The sequence below is a fragment of the Danaus plexippus genome, chromosome 2 (assembly GCF_018135715.1).
Source record: "Danaus plexippus chromosome 2, MEX_DaPlex, whole genome shotgun sequence".
In the NCBI taxonomy this organism is placed as follows: domain Eukaryota; kingdom Metazoa; phylum Arthropoda; class Insecta; order Lepidoptera; family Nymphalidae; genus Danaus; species Danaus plexippus.
In genome coordinates this window covers 6,772,533-6,800,242 of record NC_083537.1, presented here as the reverse complement: position 1 = coordinate 6,800,242, position 27,710 = coordinate 6,772,533, and the positions used below count along the sequence as shown (strand labels likewise).

At 31.5% G+C, this 27,710-nt stretch overlaps 1 protein-coding gene across 4 annotated transcripts in view; it reads left to right on the top strand.

Moving 5' to 3' along the window:
- The window catches only part of LOC116779406 (inactive dipeptidyl peptidase 10), a 69,832-nt gene that overhangs the window by 27,800 nt on the left and 14,322 nt on the right, over positions 1-27,710 (top strand). For all 4 annotated transcript variants that reach the window (XM_061521885.1, XM_061521818.1, XM_061521776.1 and 1 more), the window contains exon 3: positions 27,371-27,655. In XM_061521885.1, coding sequence (XP_061377869.1) covers positions 27,542-27,655 — 114 coding nt within the window. In that variant the 5' untranslated portion in view covers positions 27,371-27,541. The remainder of the gene's footprint in view (positions 1-27,370; positions 27,656-27,710) is intronic.

The window sequence follows — 27,710 nt, the reverse complement described above, 5'->3', positions numbered from 1 at the left end:
AGTCGCTATGATAAACTATGCTTATTGCGCTCTAACCTACTGAATAATGTTCCCGTTACATCTATAGATTTATCATATGCGTTGATAAACAAGTTTCGGTTCACACTAATATTAATAGCACACCTTAATTCTAACTCCATATATATCAAAGTACAATTTGAATACTCTAGAATATCTTAAAGGAGATTAAATAACATTAATGAATAATGGTAATGAATTATGTATTTTAATTCATATTAATTTCGTGGAGCGATCCCGGTCAGATTTAAATTGCAAAAACGGCTTGCATGAATGTATCCGACTGCAATATAACCGGTGATGTGATTTATACGTCATCCCGTAGCCGGGAGTGACAGGAGGGAGTCATGCATCAATCAAGTGTCTACCATCAATCATAAAGTGATAGCGTGCTTATGAACTGTTGTTCCCGGAGATTTATTTCACTTAATACAATAATAATTAGATTATCTGCGTTCAAAGTAATTAGATTGATAAAATATTATTATTATCTATTTAAAATATATTTAAATTTAATATCGCGTGAGTTAAAGTTAGTGGGGTGTGAAAAAAAATTTCGCTATTTGTGTCACAATCCAAAGAATGAGTACATCTAGTCGTACTCACGGCGGATATATGTTGACAGTCGACACTGTAATTAGGAGTCGGTGGCACAATGCGACACATTACGTAGTTGATAATACTTGTCACTATCGAAACACATTTTTAATGTCACTTTTGAAGTTAGTATCATTGGACGTTTTTCTTTTCATTGATACATTTCTATTTAAGTACTAAAGCTATCTAAGTTCAAAATGTCATTTAAATTAGTTCGCTGTTGCGTCCATAAACAACAAACACCCACAAACATTATGAAAGCTTGTTTTTTGTGTCACAATATTAACGCAATAAAGTGTTTAAAACAATTTTCACTCAATTTTCTGTCTAGAACATAAACATGTTTGAAATATTTATTCATCCTCTATGACGTAGAGTCTACGTCATTAAAACACAAAAAAAAATCGAGTACTATTTTTTATTTGATTTATGCTTGTTAGATTTTAATGTCATCGATCTACGAAAGTTAATTTACCGTCGTTTTTAACTTAATACGTAACATTTAGAAAACTTGCATCCTAATAAAACCTGACATAGTAGTTGCTTTTATCACACACAACATTTCAACATGACAAACTTTAAATACATTTCGAACTCTTAAGAACTTCGTGTACCAGCTTCACATGTCTCAGAAACAGTTTCATAGCAACAATAGAAACGTTCGGGATGTGCTATTACCCAACATATTGCTTACATTCTTATCACCAGGGATTTAACTTAGTATTGTAATGTATATGTTGTTTTTAACAACTGACGCGAAAGGTTGATATTATAAATTTGATAACTGTGTGAGTGTCTATGTGTATGTGTGTGTGTGAATGTTGTGTCTGTTTATTCGTGACACGGTAGTACTCAAACGGATCAACCGATTTCATTGAGGTATTTTTCATTAAAATCCGGTATCTCGCGTAGTACCCGGCTAAGTTAGATAATACCGGTTCAGTTGTGTAAAAGTATCAGCTCGTCGTATCTACTCTATTAAGTGCTTCACGCTTGCTAGTGTATTCGTTGAATGTTAGTTTAGGTGTAGCGTTTTTTCTTTAAATAAAATCTTTACATATTAAGTATTTAAGATGTCTATCGATGACTACAAAGTGACAATATTTCATCAAATATTTATTGTTCTTTAGAAGACAACAAGACAGACACGATAATCATTTCTTATTTATTTTACATTCGTCAGCTGAAGCTAAATTAAATTGACTCCGACTTCTTTAGATGATACAAGAAAATTCACCAAAAATACAAGTTTCATTCCTTAAACTCCAAGTTAAATACAGTATGCACATTAAAACACCTAATTTAGCTCTGAAAAAACATATCAGCAAGAAATTGTGTCAGACATTTTAAGCTTTTCAGTTATAATAATAAAATATAAATAAAATATATTTATAATAATAATAATTAAATTTAAAAAAAAAACTATTAACGTATAAAAAATATCTAACACCAAAATATACATTAAACAGAAATTACAACATATATAGGATTTTATGACGTCACGCATGTTTCGACCAGCCCATAAATACCACACCATGCAAAATGCAAATGACACAGTTTGGATAAAGAATTTTAAGTGTCAAAATGTACTGGTATATGTTGTTGAAGTGCTAATAAATAAAAATACATTAAAACATATTTCGTTGTTCTGAAGAAAGTTCGCCTATTTTATATAGTAGAAAACGTAAACTACTTTTACTTCTAATATTTTGTTTTTATATGCTTTCTGTACTATTCTTGATTTGGTCTAGAATATTTATCTCGCATAGTAACAACACCCGAGGTTTAAGACCCATTGTTACTGAACCTACATTTGAAAAGCTATGTCGCTAGTATTGAAAACCTCAGGCGAGTTTGGATTAAACTTTATTGTTTGTTAGTTTTAATTCCGGTTTACACGGAGTACTTAGTCGGGTTGCGTCGGCTGACTATTGTCAATTAGACTTCATCAAATTACTTCAGAATAGTTTTTTTATTCTATATATGCGTTTAACGTAACTTATTGTAAAGTTACAATCGAGAATGTTATACACACACACACACACACACATATATATATATATATATGCTTTGATTAAATTTTAAGCTTTGATAACTAATATATTAGGAATGTCTTTAAAAGGAAATTCTTAAAAGAAATGAAAAGTCTTCTAAAATTGAAAAAATACCCGGGCAGGCCCTTATTGGCTTCACTTGTTGCATTCCCAGTGACAGTTTGCAATTTCCACGTTTTAAAGCGTCTTTTTTTACGAAATATCGTTTGTTTATTTTCAATTTGTAAACTATAATAATTATATTTTTATGAACATATTTGTTTTTGTAACTGAATTATTATTTAACTTGCATTATAATTATTATTAATATTAAAAACAAGCGTTAGTTCACAAATTTTTATGTATGTAATTTTAAAATTATAACAATGATTTTATGCTTAAATTTTTTTAAGAGGTTTTAAAACTAGTTGAATATTTTAATAATAATATCAGTATTAACTGCTATGAGTTCATTCCTCTAGCCACCAACATCACTTCCGATCGCTGAAAATGAATTTAACAAAGCTCCCGCTCTTTATTTCGATTCATATCCGTCGAATTTTATCGCCGGCGAGCATTTGAAATTTTTTGTTACTTCCTTTTATTTCCTTTTACAGAATTCCAGCAGATACTAACAAAACCGGAACAGAGTATTACCCGAGTCATGCAGGTCGAAAACAATGAGCCTGTCGCGTAATTTCGGCTTAATGTTCAGAATTAAAAAAAAGTAATGCGCACGTGAAAGAACAATGTGGGTTTTATGACCTCGTGAATGAATAACATGAGCTGAAGCAAATAAAGGACTCGGGCTGGCTTAGCTTTTTTTAATATAACTTGAAAGAGCCCATGAATATAAAAGATATCCATCTTCACATATATTTTTCGTATACATTTTTTTCGGTTAAAGAAACTTTGAATGTATATTATTGCTGACTTTAGTCTGATTCTTCCTAACAACTACAAGGACAAGACATCATGTTATATAAAATAAAATAAATAGTTATTAGTATAAAATTCTGTCTACTCTGAAATAGTAACAAATAAAAAGCCTCTAATTGCATCATATTACGGTCTGTAGAGCGTAGAAAAGAAGATTATATTAATAGTTCTTCTCACCGTCGTTATAATCACTCTCCTCTTCGATAGACATTAATATGTAATAGGTATTGAGTTATCACTAAAAGCTTCAATTCTCACGTTATTAGATTGTGATAGTGGAGCATTAATCACGTAACAGCTCTGCACTTCCATCATAACTATACTGTGACTCCGCTTACTTTTAAACGATCGTTCTGCGTGACTGTCAGGAAATTATTTTTAACAGTTCTCATTGAATAGGTGAGCTGCAGTTTAGTAAAAAGTTTTGCTGTCCTTCATTAAGTTCATTCCTGATTTTGTTTGAAGTATATATAACAAGTAGAGATCATTTAGGCTTTAATGTAAACAGCAACCTAACAACTCGGTGCAATTATCTTATAATATTTGTTCCTCAATTTTATGGAGTGGCAACCAGAGGTTCCAGGAAAACTACGAAACTGACTTATATGTATATTATAATAAGGAATACATATTAAAACTTACACCTATATATAAGACTACATGATTGCCCCGGTGTTAGGATAGCAATGCCATTCCATAGCTTGTGTGGTATCAGGAATCTTCTGGTTCACACGGCTTGGTGTCGTTCCGCGGAGTCAGCGGCGTCACTCGTTATATGATATTTTATCCATACAACGATTTTGCCCCGGCGATGTTAATTTATTTTATAATATGTTGTGCGTACGTAACACCTCTTATTAATTTTCACAGGTTTTTAAATAAAGATATGAAACAAACTTTCATTACTATGTGTCCGACTACATTTCAAACATATTATCATTTCAGTACCTTCCACGCTCTAATACTGATAAGCGAGTGGTACTTTTTTGTCTCTCTGGTTTCTCATAACATTCGCCATTCATTTGTCATAACCGGAAATTAAAATCAAGAAACGTGAAAATGGTAAAAGTAATTTATACGAACTAAAACATTATGCAGACGGTGATACGAATGATTAGGAATGTTACATTTTAATTTTAAGCCAATATCGTGATTAGCTCCCAGCAGTCATGTTTGCGTCAAGCGAAATGAGAAAATATTTTTTCATTTAAGGCTTTACCCTTGGCATATATTTATGTTGATGTATGAGTGAATAAACCAATATTAATATACATTTTCCTTTCCACTCTGATTTAGCTCTGTTACTATCAAGTTCTATAAGAATTCTTTTTTTATATAATAATTAAAAAATTTCAGCTTTTCATTAAATTGAAAATGGCGATAAATTGTTACATACTATACATATATTTTTTTTGTTTTAATGTAAGCATTAAAGCAAACTGCGTAAATGTAAAAGAAATGCAATATTATTTTTATAAATATATATACAAATGTTTCTTCCCACGAAAGCTTAATATAACGAACTGGAATTTTTAATACATTGAAAACAAATTGGAATATTTCAATGCCACTAAATAAACTACTGACCGGAATAAAATGCGACTGATTCTTCGCAATAATATTTTTATACATAAATCAAAATATAATAGAAACATGAACCGATATCGTTAATAAATTGTGGCGAGGCTGGAGAGCTGCAGCTCGCGCCACAATGCAATTTTACTAAAATCCCTCTCACGGAGCGCAATAAATCATTGCGGCGTAACTTGTTATTAAATTGGTTCCTTCTCGACAGTTTAATATAAATTGACCATAATATTTAACTAACTATTTTATACGCTACTCTAACTTGCTTCATCACAAAGTATTCATAAACAAAAACTCTTGACAACTATGACAGCTAAACCAAAAAAAGTATTTTGACATGTTACAGACTATATATTAATTACTGTAATATCTCCACAGACTATATATATTCTACTTAGTCTACTATTTTATCTAATCTGTAAATATATTTGTACATGCTAAAATACCCAGGTACATAATGTTACATTTTTTACAATAATGTCGTCAAAGTATTACATTTACATTGTTATAAAATAAACAATTTGTTTAAAAAACTTAGCATATTTTTTTTTTTACGATGTTTGAAACTTTAAATTGATGGAATCATAATTGAATGAAGCAATGAATTTATGTTACATTGTACACGGATCGTTAAAAGCATTTTACTGCGCAACGAACCGGCCGCATCATGGCGAATGAGTTTTATGACACGTTTAAAACACCTAATGAAATACTCTACAAACCTAGCTGGTTTATGTTCGATGAAAACTATTATTAGAACTTTCATGATTGATTAGGGGTTTATCTATACAGATATATCTGATTCAACTTACGGCCCAGGGTTTACCTCGTATGTATTACCTTTGAAGTTAAATGATTGTTTACGTCTAGACATTCAATATTCCGCTAAATTGGCCACTTTAAATCCAATCCACATTTCTCTTCATCTGATAGTTTATCTTCCCATTTTCTTTTCAATTATCGTTAAAATTTCTTCCCTTTGAGATACTTTTTAGATATACTTGTAAAACTAAGTTTTATTATGGAAATAAAACATACCTACGAAGAAAATTAATGAAAACATACGAATGTGAGACAAATAGTTTGAAACTTTTTATTATAAAAAACTTTTAACATACATGTAAGTTGAATAAGAATACTTTGAGTATAGCTTATACAACAATCATTGATATCGTAACCTTCTTTCACCAAATATTCTCATTCACTTTTTTATGATAAAAAATAAATTTTCTTGCATTTATTCTACATATTGAAATGCGGTAGTTTAACTTCAAAACTTTTTCATATGCTCTAATGGAACAGCAAACTAGCAATGTCACCTCTGGTACTATGTTCTGGGTTTTATCTTCTTTAATAGAAACTTCTTTGTTTTAAAGCATAAATATTGTGAATGGTAGTTACAAACAAAGGCACTACCTGTTTTTTATATTATTGCAGAATATACGTAATTGTGTCTTAATTTTTTTTTATTGTGTATTTTAAAAATATATCAGCAGCGGTATAACCGTTGGTCTTAAGGGGCTATTAAAAACTTTTCAAAAATGTATAAATTAAATCGTTGATTAAATTCTAATAATAGTTTTAACAATATTTAAACTTCGATTGTATGTTCTGTATGTATTGTATGTATTGTATGTGTGTGTATGTCTGTGTATTTCAGTGTTGTCTTTTCTAACACTCTGGCCACCTATCTGGATACGTTCCTGTGGTGTACTAAGTTAATTTCTATTTAACAACAGAAATATATTTGCTAGCTCACAGCTTAACAGTATTTTTCTCAATGAGGATTTGACTTGTAATGTTTTATAAGAAGTTCTGTGGTCGAGTCTGATAGTACTATGACGTCGAGGTTTGATAAATATTTTATATAATGTATGTAATATTTTATCTATCTGAAAAGGCTGGCCTCTTGTGTTATAAAGCATCAGCTAAAAAATTAAAAAAAAAAAGTTATAAAAGTGATTTCATTTTAAAAAAATACTTCGTTTAGTTTTTTTTTTAAATACTCTTTAAATCAAAAATCGACTTCTCCAGCACGATTTTCAAGGGACCAATATATTTTCAGTAACCCGAAACTGTTTGATTAAAATCCCAATATAGTGGAGGGAAAAGTCGTATCGCAGGTCATCTTTACAGCCCTTACACAATTAGTTTCCTGTAATGTTAATCAAATTGTTATCAGGCTTCCAACAACGGTGTAGGGCGAAATTTATCAGTTTTATCCTACGATCAGATACGAAAGAAAGCTTCGTAATGTTTGAAAAACAAATCACAAAAGATATTAAAAAACTTGAATTTGGTATGTAAATATTTACACTTTACAATTGATTGCACGTTTTGAAACACATTCCTTATTTCTGGAGACCTCATATTCGTCTTTTTATTATGTCCAGGCTCTAATATAGAACATTTATTATGCTTATAAACTATAACTCTTCACTCTTGTTATATATGTGTTAATGTCAAGTTTAGATTAAGTTCCTTAATGTCAAATACAAAAAATCAATCCTGATAATATAATAATAGCACACAAAATTGAGTAAGCGTTGCGGCGAATCAAATTAGTCACAATAAAAATAATACTAGTATTTGATCACGTAATAACCTACAGTTAAATTATGTTGATTCTGCCCTTCTATTAGGAGAAGGTCGAAGGTCGCGAGCAAAGGTCAACGTCCTGTTAAATAACTCAATAAGTACGGCATCTTATCGGAGATCACAAAGGGCACCAAAATCAATTCAAACAGCGACGCATGTATTTGGCAATATTTCAAATTCACTTTGAAGCTGTGTTTCCTTTTCTTTCTTTCATCTCTTACGTAATCGAGACCGCACTGTCCAGGTCTGTCAGGTGAACAATCTTTGAAATGTTAGAAAAACTGCCAAAGTTTTCCTTTGTCTGATGTAATAATAATATAAGTCGAAACATCAATGAAATTTAAAACATGTTTCCGTCCAAGTATCTATTTATCTTTGAAATTTTTCGATGGAAAAATAAGGAATATATAGGAATAAAGAATATCATGATTTATTGCGATACAATCTAAAGTTATAGGTATCTCAGTTGTTTTTTATACTATTGATCTTCCTTATCTTTTCCTAGATTGGTTAAAATTTGTTACTGTTATAGCGAATTCAATTGCCCTTTTATCTGCTTGATATATTACCCTTATCGCTCTTTGCTTGATAGTACTTTATAGTACGCCTTACCAAGGTGCTTTGTTAATTAATCGCCTTGCCTTGACATAATCAGTTAATTGCTTATAGTTAATTTTACACAAGGTAACCCGGGGTAGAAAGTTATATTTCAACATTTAATTACGGGACGATAGGAATCACGAAAATCAAAGCGACACTTAAATAAAAATATATATTTCAAAATAAAAATTCTCTATACATTTTTAATTATACATCTTCAAACACAATCTTCAACATGTGTTTATAAAATTACAAAGTAAAGGTAAAATCGTCAGTGGATATAATTGTAGGTATGTGACTGGTTCTCTAAAATTCATGTCGTAAATAACAATCATCAGCCCTGCCACTGCCCGATGGCTGCAAAACAATAATAGACGTAATGAAATTTGTAAAGCAACGTGGCGTTCGGTGCATGTTAGCGCACTAGTGGAACCGCAAACTGCCAACTAATTAAATTAAGTTCCGTCGCCGCCCTCCGTGCTAGCGTACATTTCTTAGAGACTCCTGAAAGCCTATTAAGGTCTTTATACATGAAGGTTTCTTGGGAATTCTTGAATATTCTTTTATTCTATACGAAACAGACGAGACGTTTCAAATGAGATGGTATACGTCGTAGTGATTCCAACAGAGGCTACAACAAAAGGTTTTATTTGATATTCAGATTTATTTTGTAAATTTGAAACGAGAACAGCCGTCCTGTGTGGATATAACAGCCGACTGTAACACCTGTGTATTTTTCCACTGAATAATTTTGTATAGTTTCATTCGGCTGTCTGGGGATCTCGTGTTTCAACTGGTCTTTGAGAGTAAAACTTAATAAGAACATAATTACTATCAATTAAAATTTCTGCATGTACAGTATATTGACTGCATAAATTTAATAGCATTGAATCTAGTTTGTAACTTTGTACCGTAATGACAAGCGAGGTGTGGTCCGGGTAAGTTGTTGCTAGACCTTCGGGCTTGTCGCCATTAAATGACAGCGAACGGCGCTGTGGGGACGCTACTTAAAAGATCACGTGAACATTGTAGAATAACTTTCAACTCGATCTTACTGGAACTAACCCGTACAGTGGATGTTAAAAAGTATGATAAAAATGAAATAGTTTGGCTTTATGTCTCATTTACGTGTAAAATGTTACAAGGAAGTATACAAGCATGCTCCATTAATTCCTACCATGACTAGTCTTTAGTTGAACTTAATTAATTTGCAAAATTTCTATCATAAAAGAAAATATTATAAAAACTGCACTTAATTTTCTCTTTAATTTCTTGAACATCCAACGAGTTTATTACGCTAAAGTATAAAAAATCAAAGTGACATTCAAGAGAAGTTTAAATTATATTATGGAACACGATGCTTTATTCCTTCTTGGTAAGTTAATATTAACAAAACTCTTATTAAAAAAAAACTTGATGCTCTTTTACATCACATATATACCAAATATAATAAATATCACTTCAAAAATAAACTTCGATACATTGAGTATATTCTGTTTTAAAATATTAATGTCTCTTATTGTTTGTTGTTAAGTTAACATGAGTTTCAGAAACAGAACATTTCAATATTACATAATCTCCGTGTTTATTTCAAAGAATTTAAATAATACGGAACTCAGCGGAACGTTGAACTTGTAATAGAAAAAGATTATTGAATTGTCAGAACCTGTCAGGGTAGACGGCGAAAGGAAAATGATTCCTCCCACTAGTGATGTCACACTGTTTCCTACTTTGTTCACATGGATATACATGTCGATACATCAATAATGTCATATCGTCTTTCAAGACATTTTGGAATCAAATCCTAAACAATAAAATTAAACAATTTTTTGAGTTCTCCATGAACATTATAATTTTTATTAATTAATAAACTTATATTGAAATTCAGTCCTGAATAAATTAAAACTATCGGTGATGTCAATGACGTCACAAACTTCATGATGTTATAACAACTTTGCCACCTTAATAGAAAGGTTTGATAAATTCAAACACGCTCCGTGGATTACCTATATTTCTCCCTAAGTATTTTGTGCAAATAGCCTCGAGGCCCAACTCCATATCCATATATGCATTAGGGTATTAAAATTTTAAAATGTTGAGAGGTATTTGGTACGTACAGAATATGAAAGATTTTTACGACTAAAACCAATAAATTATTCATTAATAGAAATATTTTGCTCAGAGCATTTAACATTTTTATTTATTAAATCTCTTTGTACATAACGCACTATTTATTGCAATACTACAATATAAAATGTGATGTAGTCCTAAAAAGTATTTTCGTTAAATTTTTAAATTAGAATATAAATAATAACTTCAATGGGAATTATAATTAAAAACTAATAGTAAACGAGTAATTTTGGTTTCATTCAATACATATATACATACAAACGGTGGACAGATGTTTGTTATTCAGCATAATATAACTCCGACCAAACACAAAAAAAACCTGAGAGTGCTTATACGAAAGAGTGAGAATCCACCACCACTAGGCTAGCTGTAATGCGACATGAAATAGATAGACGAAAACTTTGAGGTAATCAAACATAATTCAATGTTCACATTAAAATCAATTATAAAAGAAATGTTATTCCTATACGTTAGTCGTCGATAGGAACACAACAAACAATGTGCAATCAATGTGCAACTTTTAATGCATCTCGATAAGTTTTGAGTGTTGGAATCCGTTCCACATTAAGTAAAAGTGTTGTTTCCAATCGTGGTTGTATAATTAATCTTGATACTTTTGCTGTTGAATGTTGCAGATGCTATAACACAATTTCATTTAAGAGCGAGAAGATCTTTCAATTAATTATTTATTCCCAATGCGAGCGGTTTTAAATTTACTGTGGAATATATAAAAAAATATATTCTTTTCAATTAATATACTTATTAGTAATGGATACTGTTAGAATTTTGCCCTATATAGTTGTATGTACTACTAATAACTGTAGCAAAACTTCATAACAAAGATTATAAGGTGCAGGAGATTTTAATTTATACTAACTAATTAGAATATGACACCATGAAATAATATAGGGATTTAGGTATACTTTATTAAAGTAGAACGAAGTAGCCTGATGTATTACCAAGAGTTCTCCCCTGTCCTCTACATCTTCGATCGTAAATTAAGTATGACAAAGTGCAGTTAATTTTCAGCAAATTTTGCGTTCACGGTTTAAAACGTTTTACATAGTGTGTTTCATAATAAATCATAATTATAAACAATGTATATCAAATTATAGTCCATAACTTTATAGGATTTTTTTAGAATGTTGATCGTGAATGGAAATGACCAATTGGTTTTTAATGAAAATGTTATTACAATTGTAGCTTAGATTTAAAGAAGGACTTAATTAGGTGTATAGAATAATCTTTGTAGGATTTCCTCACTTATTTTATTATTTTATTTATGACCCGACGTAATGGTTACTTTTCACCGACCGTGTTCGCGGGCAGACGAAGTGAATGCGGCCAAAGACATGGTCAACATACGTGTTATTTTTTTTTTTGTATTTTCACAAAAACTTTCAGTTCATTATCCGTAGTTTTTTTTCAACTTCTTGCATCAAAACGTCAGTTTTTCCTAACTGCACTACGATGATAATATTATAATCCATTGTGTATTAAATATTATACGTCACGTCTGCAAGACCCTCTTACAGTATTCATACATTTCAGAAAAAAAAAACGATTTATCCGACTTTATATGAATAATTCAATTTCTGGAACTGGCTATTAGCGATATTTATGACTATAAATATGTAATAAAATTTATTGATTGTCAAAATATATTTCCTTTCGCTATTAAAAGCTTATCTTAGTCGGAATTTGCTTTGGAGCGATTAATTTTGACCGCCTGGCTCGAAGTACGAGCGGGTCAAAGCCAAATCTATAGGCCCCGATCTTAACAAATGGCTTTATTGGAACCCCTGACTTATTGGTAGTTTCGACTGTTGTAGTGTTACGAGATTCAATACGAAATTGATTAATTATAAACTACGGATCTTGCGGAAATGTTAGTATTGCTACACATTACTCATGGAAAGATTTTATAATTAAAATAATGAGAACAATATAATCATTTATGTTTAATTATTACTGCAAACAATGTTTTATTTTATTGCGTACAAATTTAATGTAAGGCACCCTAGATAGTTTACTACAGCTATGTTTAGACCAGCCACAAATGATTAATGGTGTGTAGACGTACCTTAATAGGACATAAATTCCACAGAGATGTTTATTGTATAACAGAAGTAGACTACCACAATTAGTAATAATCCAACAGAATACTAGTAACCGTATTATATTCCGCTGTGAGATTAAGAAGTTTCCTTCCATAACTATTCATTTTATGAATAAATGGTGGCATTTCACATCACAGTTTGTATTCAATGTAAATGACGCAAGTTTTTTTTAATTTGTATTTTTACCCTATAATGTGAAAACCACTGATTTCAATGTAATCAAACTATATTATACCAAATAAATATCACTACTACCAAGACTATATAAACTTAACGCTTAATTCACCAACGATTGATTCGTCAGAGCACGATAGTTTAATTGGCAAATCCACTGGAAGGCTATTATTTACAAGGTAGAGGTTTTAATCTTACTCTTTTCGATGTTGTATGTATTCTATATACTTCAATCTTAAAGTAATATCATATAAATTGTATATCTCTTAACATTGACAAGTCACGACACTTTCTGGGCTGGGCTATTTATAAATGTTTTAAGCTATAGATAAAGTATAGAACAGTTAATGGTCGCTTAAACAAAGTGGGTGGTATAGGTAATAGTTTTTGGTTAACATCAACGGCTGAGTCATCATTAGCTAAGTGAGGTTAACATCAGTCACGCCCTACCGACCTATAGCATTACCCGGAGATGGATTAATCTTAACGAAACACTTAAGATTTATTTGATACTTCCATTACTTTCAACAGAATGTGTTGCTAAGATTGATAAGGGATAAAAACTCGTCTTATTCTTTATAATAAATAATGATTCTTATCACGTTAATTCAGTTCTAAATATCGTTGGATAATAAGACAAATTTTAATAATGTTTACGTATAGGTACATACAAATAACTATAGTTATATGTATAATTATAATAAAGACCTTGTAAATAAGGGAAAATAATATTCAATTTAAAGTTTTAAAAAAGTGACAGATAATTTATAACTTATATCAAGCCGGTGGTAAAACTGTGGTTCTTATTTTTACATCTAGTTAATCAATTATTAATGATTGTAAATATATTTTAGACCTTATATTACTAAGGTAATAGGAAGTTGATATATTTCTTTACAGCATTTTCCTGTATATATGACAAGACTTGGTTGCTGATTAAGAATCAGGACTGAACATTTTGCAGTTAAAAAATTAAACCACCAGTTACCTAAAAAAATAATAAAGGGAGAAGAAAATGGAAATAAAATTCTAATTTTTACGCTGCGCAGATTAAGATAAACTTCTCAGCAGATATTCAAACGCATCTGAAAAAATACTTCTGTTTATTCAGTTTTAATAATAAACGAAAACGATAAACTCAAAGGCGAATGGATTCAATTTGTTACATTTCTAAATTTCATTCATTTTCCGTTCATTCGTTCACTTAGTAAAAAATTATGAATATAAACCAATTAATACTCATAAAACAACTCGTATAGCTATCAGTTACATGGATATTTTAAGTCTCCTCATGCGGATAAGGTAAAAATGGATGTCTTCATATACCCCAATTACACTAAACCTATATAGGGTGTTACCAATTTAATAGCAACATGTATATTTTTTTATGTAAATAATTCAACATGTATTGATAAAGATTTCTTTAAATATTACTATTAATTTTAATTGTTGCTTATTTGATAACATTCTGACCTGAAAAGCGTAAAAATACAAATTACTTTAGATTACTTGATCTGTTAAAATGCCAATTTTATTGCTATTTTCATCAGTATCGTAACTTTGAAGTTCAAAGTCGAAAACAACGAAAATAATGTCAAAAAGTAAAACTACCTTCGGAAAGATTGATATATAGACTCGGACATATAAAGCTTTTTGAACTGAAATGAGAAACTATAAAATAATGTTGTTTGTGCGAACTGTTGATTACATAGAACAACGTTTTTAACGTTTTAGAGTCTGCTTAAACAGTATATGTATTTAAAATAATATGTCTCAAGGTTTTCATCTCGGTTATGAATTTCACTTTTACCTTTTATTTTAGATTTGATATCATTACATTTTATTATTTAATTATTTTGTAGATCAGATAATATTATCTCTTCTATAAAATAAAAGAAGATTTTTTTTTATATGATAAACGGCAAACGAGCATGCTATCCCACCTGATGGTAGGTGGTCGACGCCGCCTATGATCACTCGTAGAGCCTGAAGGCTCCAGAGTGCGTTACCGGCCTTAATTTTATAAATTTGTATATATAAGTGTAAGAATACACAAAATACATAATTTTGGATTATTATTATTTTTTTAAAACTTGTAGTCTAATAAAATTGTAGTCTAATAAAACCTTACTATAGTGATAGTAACACTAATTTAAGTGGTTCTTACCTCTGGAAATAAAAAATATAATTTGAAATATTCTATAATAATACTCTACAGAAATAGTTACTAGCCTGTTGAAATAGACATTACCTAAGGGTGAAGCTTTAATACGTAATGAATTTGCATATTCAATAATTTCAAAGTCACCTTTAACTTTCGGTCACTGGCCTCTAGAAGGATGAAACTTCACCTTCGCTAGACTACAGAGGTTAGATGACAATCGATTCGTATGGAAACTGGCTGGTTACCTGTTGAATGAAACCGGATTAATACAGCCTTACCTGAGGATTAAGAGAACAAGATATCGTGAATTCACTGCAATTCTTTCATTCGTTCACTCATTTAATACATTGAACACTATATTAGATAAAGTATGACTATTTAGAATAGAACGAACGAACGAACGAATTTTAATTTTACTATGTGAACTAGAACAAGAAAATTTATAAAATCAATACAAAAATTGTCTCCCGAAACATTCTTAGTGTAAACCTCTTAATCTATATAACACAGCAGAATATTCATAATAAAACATTTCACGTGTCCCACAATATATTTAAATATACTCATCCTTCCGTATTGTTGGAAAGCGAGTTTTATTTACACATTTGTTAACAGTCATTCTAACTCTTGTCAAAAAACATTTGCTTTGCTATTGTCAAGAGTAGTATAATACGCTTTCGTTTCAGCAACAACCACAAAACAGACAATAGGTAAACGTAAAATGAAAAAGCAATGTTCAATATGAAAGCTAGCGTGCCGTGAAAAGTGTTAGAAAAGTTTGGGGGACCAGTTCAGCAAGCGAAAGATTTTTAATAGCGGAATCTGGATTTTAAAATACTTATTTATTTAATATAACTATTATGACAAAGTTACGACATGAATATTATACATTGCATATTACAAATTAAACTTAAAGGTAATTCATTGCCATTGCCATTGTTATAAGCCAGTCCACAATAAATACTCAGAATATAGTTCGTTTTGATTCCAACTATTCTTTTTTAAGTTTTCTATTCATTCCATTGTCCCAAATCTTTGTCTCTTATTTTGCTTTTTCGATGCTGCTCATCAGTTCACCTTACATATTTTTGCATTAAAATATAGTGACCAGTGTATAAAATAATAACATGATATGAAATAGTTGACTCACCTTGGCGAAGATCTACGGTCAACGGTATCGTCTGCCGACCTCTGAATGATAGCTCTCAAAAACGAGATTAAACATCTGGGTCTATCCTTGGATACACGATAGCAATTTGGCCCAATTTCAACGGCTTGTCAGCTTGCCTTCATTAAATAGCCCAGTCGCTTGAATGGTTGTTCCCTAGTTTGGGAAGGCTTAGAGTCGGATACCGGTGACTTTACGCCAGCAGCCTGAAACTTAGAATGTATACGGCAAGGCTCACGCCTTAGCGAGGAAGAATGGCGCGAAGCAGCGCAGACTGCAGCCCTACAATCGCCCAATGCATCGCAGGCTGGTATTATACAGTCGGATTCACGGTGGAGCTAGTTCAGCCTTGCAAACATACCACTCTGGGACCTGGAGGCCAGGGGCCAGATATATATTTTCCAGTGGAGACATGGAATGGTCCTTCTCCAGCACTCGACGAGCGCCTCTCCTTCCTGGAAGCCCTGCGATGCCTTGCGTCGATATCGGGAATCAGGCATTGCTGTCCTTTCAGGTCGAATGATATTGAATGCATTCAGGCCACACATAGGTAGGTGAGTCAGTCGCAAAACATAGATCCGTCACGTAACGCCTAAAAAATATACTTATCTTACCTGTATTGTAGTGAAGCAGAGGACACGGAGGAGATGAGTTTGCAGGTATGCACACAGCTTGGGCCACTCAGAGCTCAACCTTGATCGCTGCGATGTACAAAAATCTGTCGATTCCGAGAGCCTTCATCTAGTTGCTCGGAAGTGGAAAGGCCTGAGGGCATTTACCCTGTCCCCACAGAGGGTCATGGTTCGAAGAAGTTTCCCAACAATAAAAAAGGCCTACGTTCAGCAGTTCAATCGATAGGCTGAGTTACTTCATGATGGAAGTATTAATTTAAATTACACTAAATTAAATATTATTATATCAAATAATAAATTATGAAAAGCAACGTAAAACATTTCATTTAACTTTTCCATACCAGCCTTATTATATTTTCCACTCGATGAAACAAATATTGTGGTTGGAAACAGAGCCGAACACATCGCGTATTTTAGAGTAGTATTCAGTGAACATTTTATTTAGTTTCGGTTTATTACTATGAAGGGTACTCTGGAAATATATTTTATCATAAGGTAACACAGTGATATGTAATTTATTTATCAAAAAAGTGTATGATCGTGTTTAAACTAACACTGTTTTCAGTAACATATGGCTTTCTTTATAAAAAACTAAACTTCATTTGGTTTTGTGTGTGTATACTTAAAATACATTTTATTTTTCTATTTAATTAGTCGTTGTTAATAATTGCGCAACGGTCCTTATAATGTTCTTTTTAAGTAATTTTTCCAACAATCGACTTTAAACGCGTTCAGAAACTTAATTTAAACATTTTTATATTGAAATGAATATTTTATTTGTGAAGACTTTTCGTTAATAATATTGTCTGGTTTACCAGTTTTCCTACTTCAATTAGGATGGACTTTTTACATTTATTTTATATTATTACTTTATATCGTCATAAATACATATTAAGATACCAGAATTTTCTTTCGTATTATAAACTGATTATGTACTTTCGTATTATAACTGATAATGAGGAGCTTAGACAGTGGAGGTGAGCATTTAACGCGCGTTAGATTGGGGCCCCTTAGACCTACACCTGGATTGCAATTCCCAGGCACTGTTGAGCTCCTCTCCCTGCAACGTGATGAACCCGGCACCCCCACTCCATCCATTGAAAGCTAAGAGAGTTTGTTTCTTATAAACTGATCATATAATTTTAAGGAGCCTCCTTGACCCGGCTAGCGACTAGATTTCACTCTTTTACCAGCCACTAGATTTTAATCTTTCTTAGTTTTCGTGCTGTCATGAAAACTTTAACTGTAAAACCAGTTTGGCATCGTGGTGGAAGTTCCCAAGAACTCTTTCACGGTATATCATTGACAGCCTGGTTTGAATTCCCAAATGAGCTGATACCTATCGTCTTTTTTCAACACATTAAAGTCCATCGTATTTTCTTTGACGTAAAGTTTCAGGAGTTTATTTTTTTTTTTCGATCAATTATCTTTATTCTTCACTATACGATTCATATAGAAGTATTAATAAAACCAATTGTTTTGGTTGTCGACTTATAATTTTGTCAGTTTTTCAGCTTGTATTTCGGAAAAAAAAGAATTTTGAAGTTTAAATTTAGTGATCAACGGATACACATACATACAAAATTTCAGGTTCAAAGGTAAATAGTAAGGACTACTGTATCTCATTTTAATATTAGAATATAAAAAATTTTGTTCTTCTTTATATATATAAGTAATAAAATATTATTATATGAATAATCGAAACCATAAGCAATATTCTTATGCCTCTTTCTATTTTTAGTAGCTTTGCAAATCTTAATACTTTGAGAGTTTATAATCACTCAGTACGGATTTGGCATTACAACCAACAACATTTCCGTTGTGCAGTCACAAATAATCGACATTAATCGTAAACTATTACTTCAGACAGTACTGATATATATAAGACATATTGTCTGCAAGATAACACATTTCGATTCTGTACTCGATTCATGTAACAAATTGAGATAAAGGTATAGACGTGTGTAAAAGCTGCAATGACTTCCAAACTTTCGAGATGCGGAAGTGTTAGCACAAGGGCCATTAGGTAATCGTGATAAATATTACGAGGGAGATCATTTAACTCCGATTTAACTTCGCACCAGTTAAGTCTTTGAAGGAAAGCTGGATGAAACATCTTCAAAAACTGTATAAATTTATTACTTAGAACGTTGGATGTTAATTAAGCCAAAATTCATCCGAGAAAATGAAGAATTAAATGAATGGGGCGTCATAAAATCATACTTTATGTGAAAAACTTGCTCTGCGAGGATCTCGGGTCGGTTGTGAGCATTTTCTCTTGATTATGTGATGAAATACAAAGAACCACCAACAGATTTAATTCTGATGAACAGCGTTGTTGCTGTTTACAGTATTAAATGTGGACTTGCATCTTTGTTATGGGATTTGGAAAAAAAATGAAGATAATACTAGTGTATGTAAGCACAATATTAATGACATTTAACAAAATAACGCGCTGACTGTAACACTTACACTGAGTATAAAATTAAATAATTTCCATAGTTAATAATTGTGATATTTGTTGAAAACAATGTTGGTTTCGCTTATCGTCGCCAGTAACTATGGCATTGTGTGAAGTATTCGTAACATCGCAATGCAACCTTGCTGAGTTATAAAATTAAACATTTGGAAAACGTTTTTAGAATGTTCGAGAATGTTAAGAGCTTCAAGTGTAACGGACAAAAAGTAGGTATTCGGTAAGCAAATTTTGTTCACTAACTATATATGTTTTATAATAAACAAAAGGTGAACATTCAACTTTATATCACTTTTGCGAGTGGTTAATATGTTTCTCACTGAAAATAACCTATATATTAAAACAAACCTTAGTATTTTAATCTAAAAGATGCAGATAATAATTTCTTAGTAGTAAGTAAAACATCCGTCAATTACTTTCAATAGCTTCGTGTTACTTTATATTGCTTATTTAATAAATACGAGTTCGTGCATATATTCGTAAATATATACTTATTTAAGATAGATAGTAGAAAAATACTGATAGCATGACAGATGACGTTTTATAATTTATTCAGTTAAAATTTTATTATAACTTAGTACAGTCATTGAAATATTGAATTAAATAATAGATTGAGTTATAGAAAATAATTAGATATTTTACTTAATGTCGTTAATTAAACAAATATAACAATTTTCTTATAAACTCATGACCTCCGTGTCCGCAGACTCGCAGACTCGCCACAATCCGACCGAACATGCATCACCGTTAGTATGTTGATGCAGCATTAATTGCGTCTCAGTATTGAGCTCACTTCAGCATCACAAATATAACGATGCGTCCACACCACAAATTTTGAATAAAAACTTAGGCTGTTAGTGGTTAGCCACAAGTCAGCGTGTTACGTTAACTTGCAATGAAAAGCATTCAAATTATGAAAAAAAATATTAACAAACAATTCGAAAGCATCATTCACATTTTCATTAATAATATATTTTTGTAGGTAATAAAATAACAAAAAAATTTCACTCTACTCTATTTTAATTATTTTGTAGCGTAAATATGATAACGAAATAAAATCAATTGGTTCGTTCGTAGTAACCATATAGGTCTCAATCAATTCGTCAGTGCTCTTTTTTTATTTACTATATTCACGTTTTAAAATAGTGAAGCGATTCCTTGGACACAAACCCATTTATTCTAACAGAATAGATCCGGAGTCCTAGCACATTTTTTGTCTTCGTAACATTAATTAAACTACCCTTAACTCTAAAAGCTTGGCAAAAGCACAATCGCAGTGGAGTAAAATGGACCTGGATTGAAAATATATCGTCCAGGACATTTTAAAATAAAACCTTAATATTTAAATGAAACTAATAGAGTTTTTTCGGATATACTACGCGGATTTTACTGTTTTAAAACAACATAATCCCGACGTTTCGGTTAGTTTTCAGCAACCGTGATCACGGACAGACGAGATAATAAAATCCGCGTAGTATATCCGAAAAAAATATATTAGTTTCATTTAAATGAACAAAACTCGCGAAGGTCTTAGATCTCATTATGAAAACTTTAATAGTTTTACCAAAGAAACTTCCCATTGTCACAGTGAAAAATAAGATCATTTATCAAAATAGTTACTAAGTTAATTCAATTTAATCCTCGCACTTTTTGGATTTTTCTTTCTTTTTTTTATGTATAGACATCAATCGCGTATAATGATCTATTAAAATATTTATAGCAGCTTAGCTTGTTTCGTTGAACTAAAACAACTAAATATCACCATTATTATTTCCTCTGTACATATAAATTATAATGTTGAAACTAATGAAGAGGTGATTGAAACAATATGTGTGTAATCATATCACACAATGTGAATTGATTTAATTATAAATATCACTGACATTTAATAACAACTAGAATCCATTCTAACCAAATATTGGATTAAAATAATATAAAAAACTGATAAGATTTCCTTTTGAAAATACGATTTTTAAGATGGCTTTAGAGTATTTGTAGAAAATACTTCAGCTTCCAGCAGACGTCAGAAAGTTGCTGAGACGTACGTATTTATCTTGTGATAAAAATCCACCTGGACATGAAAATTTCAACATGTATTTTTCATTAAAGAAAGAACATTTTATACAAGTGAAATTACTAACTTTTCTCGGTATAGAAATACAGTGTACACTATATTATTTTTATACGAGATTGTGATTTTATTTATACATTACAAATTATTTTAAGGATTAGGATTTCACTTATACAATACAATTCATTGCATGACATTGGCGTTACATGACAGATTCTTATGGAGTTAAAGGAAATTTAATAATAAGTTCATATATGTAGTAATCAATTAAACAGCTAACTAGCTGTCAGATAAACAAAAAGACAAAGAAAATATGTAAAAGTTATAATTTAAAAAAAATCAATCTACGTTTTTTTAAGCACTTAACTCAGAAAGCCAGGATTAAAGTCTGTGAAATAAAAGGATTTCAATATCGCGTTTAGAACAACCTGCGGTTTATAAACTGGCTTTTCGGTCTTATGTTTTTCATATCGAAGGAACCTCATTTCATATAAATAAACTAACGAATACACAAAGTTGTGGTTAGTTTGTACTTAATCTGTGCATCGTCCACGCTGAGACCCATCTCTTTGACATACAGTAATTAAATATTATGCAAAATTAGAAAATTTAAAACTCACTGTTTATTAAAGCATCACATCACTTACATTCTTTTATAATTAATAATTGTAGCTGTTTAATTCCATTCATAGATCTAACTTCTTATCGATTACGAATATATATATATACAAAACCCGTTATCGCTTAATGTACAAGAATATACTTAAAAGGGGAAAAAATCAAATGTAGGTACTTATACCAACAATTAATTCAAATAAGTATTTGAACGCGTCTTCTTAATTATGTTACTTTGTCTTAAATACCTTTTTAACTAATTTCTTTTTAGAGTTATACATTCGAGTATTATGTTAAAGAAATAAAAAAGATATTTTAAATCGTTAGCTAACTTTATAACATATACGAAAATAGTACTAAAAGAAAGCAATTCAACAATCCCTAACTGTTGCACAGCCTCAATCTATTATCATTCTATAATATTTCTAAAATATATTTGTTTTACATTAACTTTATTTATATTTTTTCTCCTCGCAGCCAGTCTCTCTTTTACTGAGTATGATATGACTAAAACTTGTGGCTTTCTGAATATTTCAGTATTTTCTAAAGGCAGGTTACACAGGTTTTTGATACAAACATTAAATATCAAAGCTCTATTAAATCACTTGTATTCAAAACCGTCGTGACGGAACACGTCAAATGTTGCATTCCACAAACGACGCTTGATGGGAACATACATGTGTAGCGTGATTACAGTGAATGTATCATTTGGTCTTTTGATTATTTTAAGTGTCATCTACTAACGAACTGAATATTATATGTAAGAGTTATGAAAATACAATATTTGGTAAGATATTATTGTCAAAAATAAACGCGATGACGATTCTCCATACTTGACTAGACAATGGTTAGGTGGTAGGTACTGATTATAGTGTAGTTACCGCATCTCAAGTTTTTCATTAGTAATTACGTAAGTTTCTACACGGATTTTGTTATGAGATCCTATACGTGTTTTTCAGCAACACAAATTGCAGAGACGAAATGAGACGAAACCTCTCAGCATTCCATCGATTCACCGTGCGGGTGCCGAGTCGATCGAGTTGCAGGGAGAGGAACTTCAACAGTGCTAGGGACTTGCGACCCAGGTGTAGGTTTAAGGGGCCCCTATCTAACGCGCTTTAAACACTCACCTCCACTGTCCTAGCTCCTCTCTCTGCCTAACCAAATATGAAACGAGCCTGCTAGAGCTGCCTTCGACGCACGTTCCAAGAATGACCTGATGTTAGTTCTTGGCAGGCCTAAGTCTTTTAGCAGGTTGTAGAGAGATTTTGCTGTTATACCTCTCGCTCCTACTTCTACCGCGTACAAATTTACAACGAACATATTCTCAGTGAGTTCGTTAGTGAATAACTTTAATTAATATAACGTTATTTTGTTCATAAAAAGGGTTTGTTTTATACCGAGAAAATTATTGGTGATTTATGTGATTTAAATCAATTTTTAATTTTAACTTAATAATGACTATCGAAAATCAATGATAGAATGATGATGAATTTTAAATTTTACATCAGTTTTCGATAAATATAATAAATAAATCACCCAGATAATAGAAGATTTATTCATTAATGTTAGTCAGTTGAGCACAATATTTATTTACTAGTCAGAACACTCAATTAACGGCGACCACTTCCATGTGTGAATATAAATGATGCAGTCAGTTTGAACGAGACCTCGACCATTGTTGCAGCTATCGACATAGCTACTCTATCCAACGGACTTCACTTTACCCACTCCAATTCTTTGAGTGTAATGCGACATGTGAGAGATAAACAAAAGTTTTTGTGGATATACATCCGACCCGGTAGAATAAAATTTTGCATAAAAAAAAAATAAAAAATATGTCCTTAAAACCAGTACGTTATTTAAATTTATATAGTTAGTGAAGAGAATATTCCGAATGGACATAAGAAAGGTAACACAAAAAAATCGATTCGAAAAAAATCTAGATTCGAGACACAGCTGTGTAAAGCTGTAAATCATGAAGACATTTCTCTTTATAGAGCATAAAGAGGAACTTGCAAAGTCGGCTTCTAAGATCTGTCGCTTACTCTTGCTTTAAGTTAGAGAAATCCCGTTTTAATATAACTTAAAATGGAATACCTCTAATACATATTCGTTTTATATTATCAGTTACGTATCTATTATTATTAAAAAAAAAGTTTACCTTCTAGGTTATCGTTTACATTATCTGAAAAAAACAAAATATGAACATTAATCTATAAGCAATTAAAATAATTAATAAAACGGTTTTAAATATTATTAATATAGCAACATTTTCATAAATAAAGTTGTAGATTTCTAGATCCGGCTTTTGTAGACCTTTATCTTCTCATTTATAACATTATTTTAATAAGCAACATAAAAATGTAATGACTTAGGCTGAATCAAAAAATTAAACTGAATTGTCCTTCAGAAATTTTTCCAGCAGTAAATAAAACACTATTCAGAAGTCGAGAGTTTTAGTTTGAAGGGGGCACATTGGGGAGATAAGACAGCTCAAGAGAAGACTCCGTCGAAACAAAGCTGTCTTCGGACAATAAACTCCTTAGAATGATGGTAGATATTTTTAAACAAAAGACAACCATTTCTCAAGGTGATCAGATATTCCCAAGAATATTGGTATGAAAAGAATTGGTTTTTGTTGAATTTATAACGTAAAAAAGACTGCATAAGTTTTTTTAATTCTAGTGTTTATACTTCAAAGAACATAAGATGAATAATCAAATATGTATCACATGTAGGATACTGGAATTTAAGTACTGATTGTTTTAGAAAATAAGTCGAGAATAATAAACAACAATGTTACTTCATGGTCATGCGAATTTACAAAGGAATCTATGTTTATACAACTTAAAAGTTACAAAGAAATTAATAGAAGTTTAATTGTAAAAACTCATATTTTTTATACAAAGACGATATTGCTTGAATTGATGTTTTGCGAAAACACAAAACGTAATAATGATATACTAATATATAAACGATTGAATAAAGTTATAGAAAATCTTTGAAAGGAAAGAATATACGTACCTTAATGTTTTTATTTGAGAGTTACCTATTAATTTAATATATATGTATTTGTTACTCGTAATTTGACAGCCAGATGCATTGTTAAGTCTTCAAATGTATTACAATTCAAGAAATTATATTGTTAGCTTTGGATATATTAAAACATAGTTTTTTATACATAATAAAAAAAAGCTTTTAAGAGTAATGATATTGTTGATCTATTATCGTAATTATTTGGGTGAAAATTGACTATCCTTTGTAGTAGTGCCATCACGTATCATGTAACAAATAAAATTAGTTGTTTTCATTACAGAAGGAATGTTTTTTTATTGCTTTATAACATCATAAACACCCTCATTTACGTTCAATAAACCAGTGAGCACACTAGCAAGCCAATGTTGAAAACAATTAATTAAGCCTTGGCCATACGCCAGCGTTTAGTTTTTTAGATTCATCTATCGTTTTTTTTGTTATATTTTACTTCGGTGTAATAAAAAATCAATAGAATAAACTTATTTATCCCCTTAATACTTATTTACAATCTTTTTTCTTGAATCTTTTCTTAAGATTTTAAAAGGAGCAGATTTTATTTATTTCATGAATAAGAATGGTCGCTAAATACGCTAACGAACTGTTTGTTTTCTGGACACGTTCAGCGGCAGTATTAGTTATAATTTATTACTTCTGAGGCCTAACATCTGCATTGCAGCTTTGTCCGTTCAAAACTTCTGTGAGGTTTGAGCTCCGGCAGGCCATAAAAATTGAAATACGACGATATGGATCCGGCATAAGATTATTGTAACCGCGAGAGCCATTACGTTACACACCGATGAATCGAGATATCGTATAAATTGGAACAGAAGTCGGGTGTCTTAATTGTAATCCCGATTTTATTGGTTTATATATTTAACGATCATTGGAAGCACAGTTTTTAACTACTTGAAATTTTACAACGCAAATTAAAATCTTTATCTGAAAGTCAAATTACACCAGGTGATTTCAATTTTCACCGAGCATTTTAATTTAAATATTTAACTCGTTAATTTTTTAACAGCCAGCCTCAGATGAGAATCTCTGTGAAATATTAGAGCAGCGCCGACAGTTTTTGGTCTAGAGAGAACCATTAATGCTTTCTCAGGATACTATCAGCCCGCTAGGTGCAATTAACACAGATTTGTGAGGATAAAAAAAGAATCTGTCACGGCTATTCTTGCCAAATTCGCACGATTCTTTGTCGCCATTCAGCCTACGGGCATAGTGCCCAAGTTGTAATGCATTTCACCCTATACATTTTCATTTTCTCTCAAATTTCATATCAGCCATATTAACTAAATACTAGACGAAATAATAACACAAATTCCTCCCCGTCTTAGAACTGAGAGTGGTGGATCACTGGCTTTATTCCAATACCGCTCTCGTTCTATACGAAAGCAAATAATGGCAATTATACCAGCTATTGCTTACTCGAAACAACTACAATAATAATTAACAACTATCAATTATTTAAATCTTCTGTAAAAAAAAAATCCTAAAAGTAATATAATTTTTTGATTGTATATATAAATTTTAACAATAAATTCCCGATCATGGCATTAAATAACGTCGAGTACTTGACGAGATATGATATGAAGATTGGCAGATTAATTGAATACTTTAAATCTGTTTTACGCTTAGTTATAGACGGAAAAGCTATATTTTCTTTTTATTTATAAGATAATTTTTAGGGTAATATTAAATATAGCCGTGCGAATAAGTGCGGCCATACTATACGCTTTTGCATACAAGACTCGTAATATATAAAACGAGTCTTAACAATTAACTGGTAACGGAAAAGTATAAGCGTCAAATAACAAAACAAATATATGTTTATTTAATTGTCACAATTTTCTTAATTATAACTCGTGATTATTTTATTGTAGTGAGTGAAATTAATAACAATATTCCTCATTTATTTTCTATGAAGTACCTGAGAGTATAAAAAACTATTAACACATAATATTTAAAGAATTAGTCCCCTTTTGTTTAACAAATAAATATTTTTGAAGTTCAAACATGGTGTACAGTTGAACATTTTACGCGACATATCGCAAGAAATTATTTGAAAATGCTCTGTTGTCGGATTGAGGTTTAGTAATGGAAGTTGTTTGTAAGAAAAATATGTTTATTTAATAATGTCACAATTCGTATTTATCGTAGATTCAATTCACATTCAGCGTAACCTGTAGGAACATAATATGCCTCTTCGTAAGAATAACGAGTTTTCTAACCCAAAAATTAAATTTCATTAATAAGAAAAAAGCGATAACCTACAAATTATATTTAATAATAAACACATACTTATACGATGATATATTTAAATACATATGTCATAAGTACAAGTATGCGATACAGTAATTATAATTAGTGTCTACATTACAATATTTGATGTGTGTTTTGTTTCAGTGATGGGGCTGTCCGTGTTCCGGTGTGTCGCGAGTGTCGCGTCTGTGGCGTCCGTGGCGTCTGTGGCGTTTGTGGCGCGCGTGTCAGTGTCGCGGGCGAGGTGGTGTGCGGGCGCGTAGGGCTGCGCGGTGGCGGGTGCGCGCGCGGCTCGGCCGGCTCGGGCGGCGGCGCATGCACGCCACCGGACACACGGACCGCTCGGGCGGCGGCGGCGGCGGCGGCTCCTGGCGCCTCCCGCCCGACGAGACGCTGCAAGTCGCCGACCCGAAATCTGCGAAGGAAGAGGTACACACATATACATACGCATACACACACCTACAGGTACGAGAGGCACCCAAAT